The sequence below is a fragment of the Dipodomys ordii genome, unplaced genomic scaffold, assembly GCF_000151885.1.
Source record: "Dipodomys ordii isolate 6190 unplaced genomic scaffold, Dord_2.0 Scaffold16, whole genome shotgun sequence".
In the NCBI taxonomy this organism is placed as follows: domain Eukaryota; kingdom Metazoa; phylum Chordata; class Mammalia; order Rodentia; family Heteromyidae; genus Dipodomys; species Dipodomys ordii.
Genome location: NW_012267232.1, coordinates 2,540,786 through 2,546,958, shown reverse-complemented (window position 1 = coordinate 2,546,958; position 6,173 = coordinate 2,540,786). Strand labels below are relative to the sequence as shown.

The window sequence follows — 6,173 nt, the reverse complement described above, 5'->3', positions numbered from 1 at the left end:
GCCACTTCCGGCTTTTTTTTTCTTTTTGCTTATGTGGTGCTGAGGAATCGAACCCAGGGCCTCAGGCATGCAAAGCAAGCGCTCTACCACTGAGCCACCTTCCCAGCCCGTCCATCTAGTTTCTATATCCACTTATAAATTGTAATATCTTTTCCTCCATCAAAAGCAAACAAAAGAGCAAGGGTATTGCTATTGCACTTTCCATGCCTTGGAAATTCACTCTCTGCAGGCAATTCTGCATATTACATGGGACATTATCTATGTGACAGACTAGTAATGTTGTCAATGTGTGTGTGTTAATATTAGTAAAGCTCCATTTCCTTTTAATATTTTTCTTACTCCAGTGATCATCTTCTGGACTCCAGGGGTTGTGTTTGTCCACTCTGCTCTGTTTCTTGTCACTGGGATTATATACACTAATAGAAAGGGCGGAGTCTGAGAGCCACTAACAGAAAATTAGACAGATAATTTCTAAGCTTTAATGTATAAATAGTAAGAAAGAATTTGCCAGTCATGTTTAAACACTGTATAGCTACTGAGATTTCTCTTATCTCTTGTCTGAGGCTAGTCCTTCATTTGTAGTTACATACTCCCTGACAAGTTCCTGTAATTGTCATGAGCCTGGTCAGCAGCCAAAGGAAGCTTGTGTTTCTCATCTGTATAATTGTATCAGAAGTGACATCAGGTAATTAATTTCCATTCTCTCTCTGGTTTATTTTCTGCAGCTGGCATAACCCTGACAACAGATTGCCTTGAAGATAGCCGCCTTACATGCTACTGGGGGTGCAGTGTCCAAAAATTATATGAAGCTCTGCAGAAGCATGTTTATTGCTTCAGAATAAGCACTCCCCATGCATTAGAAGATGCCTTGTATAGTGAATATCTCTACCAAGAACAGTATTTGTATCCTTTTATCTGCTATAATCATTAGCATGTGATAATTAGACCTTCCATGGATACAGCAAACTCTTGCTAAGTTACTTGTTGTTTTTTAATATATTGTTGATCTTTGGCAGTAGTGGCAATTTGCCTTTACATTTTCAAAAAGTATTAAAAAGGACAGCAAAGAAGAAATATATTGCCAGTTACCAAGAGATACTAAAATTGAAGACTTTGGTCCAGTGCCCAGATCTCGCTATCCATTGGTAGCACTGTTGACCTTAGCTGATGAGGATGACCGAGAAATTTATGATATTGTAAGTAATTTTAAAATTCTGAAATCATAACCTTTAAGTTATAAGGTGATCTATAATTATAAACAGATAATTTAGTATAATAGTAATTTATAAATATATAGTATGATATTATAAATAATTTTAAACTTCTAAAATCATAATTTTAAGTCATTTAGATGATAGTTCTTAATTATTTGGCAAAATAGGAAAATATTTTCTGAGGATGTGTATTTGGGCTGGGCAAGTTAATTTCATCACTTTGTATTTTTTTTTCTTAATTTCTTTTTGGTTGTGGGGCTTGAACTCTGGGCCTGGGCACTGTCCCTCAGCTCTTCAGCTCAAGGCAAGTGCTCTACCACTTGAGCCATAGCACCGCTTCTGTGGTTAATTGGAGATAAGAGTCTCATGGACTTTCCTGCCTGGGCTGGCTTTGAACCGTGATCCTCAGATCTCAGCCTTCTGAGTAGCTAGGATTACAGGTGTGAGCCACTGGTGTGAGCCACTGGTGCCCAGCCACTCTGTATTCTTTAAAAAGTGTGTTAAAGAACAAAAATCTGTTAGGAAACATGTTTCTTCTTCTTCTTCTTCTTCCTCTTCCTCTTCCTCTTCCTCTTCTCCTCCTCCTCCTCCTCCTCCTCCTCCTCCTACTCCTCCTCCTCCTCCTGGGTCTGAACTCAGGGTCACTATCCCTGAGCTTCTTTTTGCTCAAGGCCATTTGAACCACAGTGCTACTTCTGGCTTTTTCTGTTTATGTGGTACTGAGGAATCAAACTCAGGGCTTCATGCATGCTAGGCAAGCACTCTACTACTAAGCCACATTCTTATCCCCAAAACATGCTTACTCTTAACTTCAGTTCTGAATAAGCTGATGTTGCCATGATCTGGAGTATTCAGTTGTAGACTATAGCTGCCCTTTTGTTTGTGTGGTTACCATGCCTTGCTTTCATCAGAGCCTGACGCATCTGTATTTTATGTGTATACCCTGTGTCTTAAGTAATGACATCAACTTAGTTTCTTCATATGTGTTAGGTGCTTTTAAAATCCAGTAGTTTATAAAAACATTTTAGAGGTCTTGGAAGACCTGAGCCTTGACAGTCCTCTGAGCGTAGTAGAAACAGGTTAAGTCTTTCCAGTCTGAAAGTCTGAAATTTTCTAAGCCCTGACAAGTAAAAAATTCCAACCTGACCTCATTGACCGTCACAGTCATATATGACATACTAAAAACTTGGTGGAAAATTATCTTCAGGCTACGTATATGAGGTGTATTTGAAACATAAATGAAACCAGGAACTGGTAGTTCATACTTGTAATCCTAGCTACTTGGGAGGCTGAGATCTGAGGATTGAGGTTTGAAATTTAAAGCTAGCCCAGGCAGAAAAGTTCAATTTGAGACTGTTATCTCCAATTAATTACTCAAAAAACCCAAGTGGCTCAAGAGGTAGAGTATAAGCCTTGAACAAAAAAGCAGCTCAGGGACAGTACCTAGGCCTTGAATTCAAGCCCCAGTATTAGGACACACACACACACACACACACACACACACACACACGTTTCATGATCATACTTGGGCTCCACACACACACACACACGAGTTTTTTCATGATCATACTTGGGCTCCATCCCTTGGATATCTCATTATGTAGATGATGCAAACATGCACAAATATGAAATTTTAAATCTGAAGCACTTTTGGTCTTAAACATTTTAGATAAACAAATGCTAAATCTATGTATGAAATAAACTTTTGGTAAAATCATCTCATGGTAGTAATGCCTTTATGCACAATTTAATGCTCCCAATGTAGTTCTGTTCATTAGTATCTTTTGTGTGTGTGTGTATGTGTGTGTGTGTGTATGTGTGTGTGTGTATGTGTCAGTGTTGGAGTTTGAATTCAGAGCCTCTTGCTTACTTTATGACTTGAGCCACAGACTCAGCCCTGTTTGCTTTAGTTATTTTTCACATGGGTCTTGGACTTTTACCTAGGGCTGGCCTCAGACTATCATCCTGTCTCTACAGTACTTTTTGCTTTTTCATGCCCTGAGGCTTGAGCTGAGCTTTTTGATGGTTAAGATTAGGATGGGGTCTTGCTAACTTTTTTCTTAGGGTAGCCTCAAACTGTGATCCTCCCAGTCTTCACTTTGGGAATAGATGGGATTCCAAGTTTGAGCCACTGCAGCTGGGATCCTAGCTATTCTTCTGTGCATGAAGTGCTGTAAAATCACTTGTTAGTATTTTTTATAGGAGTAATGATATATTATTTATAATTCAGTCCACAAAGTAGAGGTGTTACATAGTCATCCTTCCCATCCTTCCATATGTCCTGGTTCACTTATTGCTCCTGTGTGGAATTTCACTTACCAAGGGGTCCCTGGAATGTAACTCCTACAATAGGTAAGGGATCACTAGTTACATATTTTTAAAGAACACAATATAGTGAAGCCACAATAAGTGAACCTCAATATAGCAGGGATGACTAAATATATCAAAAAATATGTCAGTAATTGATTCCTCTTTGTGACTAATTAATACAAATTAATGTAAATTTTCTACTGTATCAGTCTCTTTTGAGAAGCATTTTTCACATAGTTGTAAATAATTAAGGTTAAGCATTGCTAATGTTCAATTTTTATTTTAGATTTCCATGGTGTCAGTAATTCACATTCCAGACAAGACATATAAACTTTCCTGCAGAATATTGTATCAATATTTACTACTGGCTCAAGGTCAATTTCATGATCTTAAGGTAAGTTTTTTTTGTTTGTTTTGCCAGTCCTGGGGTTTGAACTCAGGGCCTGGGCTTCTATTGCTCAAGGCTAGCACTCTACCACTTGAGCCATAGTACCACTTCCTTATATGGTCCTGAGGAATCAAACCCAGAGCTTTATGTATGCTAAGCAAACACTCTACCACTAAGCCATATTCTCAGCTCTTAAGGTAAGTTTTAACCCTTATAGCTCTAGCTTTGTCTCTGTGTGTATATATGTATATATAAATGAGGTAGCAGCTAGGTTTCTCCAGCCCGTTTTTGCTTCATTTTTCAGATAAGGTCTGGCTTTTTGCCTAGACAGCCTCAGACTTAAGCATAGCTAGGATTACAGGTGTTCTTCACCATTCCAAGTTTCTAAGAATGACTATGTGTAACTGTATTTTTAGTTAATCATTATGGAAGTTAACTATCTTTTATTATTGGATGTGTTAGCTCATAATGGCTCTGTGTGTGTGTGTGTGTGTGTGTGTGTGTGTACACATGCGAAAGCATGTTTAGTGCCTGAACCTTGAACTCAAGGCCTAGGTGCTGTCATTTAGCTTTTTCACTCAAAGCTAGTACTGTACCATGGGAGCCACACTTTCCACTTCAGGCTTTTTGCTGGTTAAAAGAGGCTTACAGACTTTCCTGCTGGGGCTGGCTTCAAGCTGTGATCCTTACATCTCAGCCTCCTAAATAGCTAGGATTATAGGTATGAGCCACCAGCACCTGGCAAACTCATGAATTCTGAGTAGCCCTTGAGCTCACACTTCCCCCACCCCCTCCCTGGCCTTAGATTTAAAGAACACTTGCCATGTATAAGTACCTTTGTTTGTTTCTCTGATTTTCAGCAACTTTTCATGTCTGCAAATAATAATTCCACTCCCACCGACAATCCCTCTCCAGAAGAAAAAAACACAGATCGAACTCTCTTGGAAAAGGCTGGACTGTGTGATGGTGATGTGGAGCCTTCGGAAGAGAACAGCAAGGACTGCGTTGTTTGCCAGAACGGGAGCGTGAACTGGGTGCTCCTGCCCTGCCGGCACACATGCCTGTGTGACGGCTGCGTCAGGTATTTCCAGCAGTGCCCAATGTGCAGGCAGTTTGTGCAGGAATCCTTTGCTCTCTGCAATCAGAAGGACGGAGCAAGATAAAGGCAAGCTGAAAACTGTGAGGATGTGTGGCTATAACCACAAGTACACTTGCTACCTAAGATGCAGACGTCTGTGTCCTCAGATCGATCATAACATGGAATCCACAGTATTGACCATCAAAAAGCTTTCCCTTTCACTTCCAATTTGTACCTGGATGATGGAAATTAATTCTTCCTGCTTGGTATGATGAACATTGGAGTCCTATCTCTGTTCATAGAGAAAAATTCATTCAGTTCTTGAGAAAAATGTAAACACTTGGCTTTTTATCAACTCGAGAATTTCATGCATTGTTAATGAGAATATTAATTCTGAAAAGCAACCCATCAGAAATCTGAGGAGGTCTGAGTCTCAAAATGGCTGTTTTCCCTTCTAACTAATCTAGAGTGAAATTAGGAAAAATTTAAATTCTTAAAAGTACATTCCCCAGTTTACAAAAAGTGGAAAAGGTTCTTACCCCAAATCCTTTCCTGAAACATGTTTTTGTAAAGATCCCTCTGTTTAATTTCTAATTTTCTTATCATCATAGTTACCTAAGCACAAGTCTTAATTTTTTATTTTGGGTTCTTAAATTATAAATGCAAGATAAAATTCTTGACTGTTCTCACTGTATCTTAGATTACAATGATACTATCTACAGAAGCAGATATATGAAACCTGAATAATAAAATTTTGTGGATAATTAAATTTATTAACTTGGTTGTCCAATGTGATTAGATCAGCAGACTGTGCTGCTCTACCAGGGAAAATCTGAGACTCTTACTGTCTTACCTTAGATTTCCTCCTGCACAGGAAATCTGTCCCAAACTAGAGGTTTGGAAGCTAGAAAAATCATTAGCAGAAATAACTTTTTTTCTGGTGTATTTTTACTCCAAATAAATCCAGCATACTGGGTTAGAAAATTGCTTTTCTTGTTTCCCTTGTTAACTTTGTAAGAGTTAAATTCAGTAGGGCCAAAAAAGCCCATCCCTTACGCTTTCCAAGGTGACTAAGAATGAAAAGGGAAACTGGAGCTTCCTACACCTTCAGTGAAAATTACTTTAAACACACCACAAAAGTAGATCATGGCAAATAAACTGTGACACTCAGGGAGACATTCAA

General features: G+C 38.8%; 1 protein-coding gene across 1 annotated transcript in view; it reads left to right on the top strand.

Annotated features, from left to right (window-relative positions):
* Cgrrf1 (cell growth regulator with ring finger domain 1) overlaps positions 1-6,173 on the top strand; it is a 21,008-nt gene extending 14,835 nt beyond the window's left edge. The window contains exons 3-6 of the mRNA XM_013012341.1: positions 726-903; positions 1,049-1,196; positions 3,811-3,918; positions 4,773-6,173. Coding sequence (XP_012867795.1) covers positions 726-903; positions 1,049-1,196; positions 3,811-3,918; positions 4,773-5,075 — 737 coding nt within the window. The 3' untranslated portion in view covers positions 5,076-6,173. The remainder of the gene's footprint in view (positions 1-725; positions 904-1,048; positions 1,197-3,810; positions 3,919-4,772) is intronic.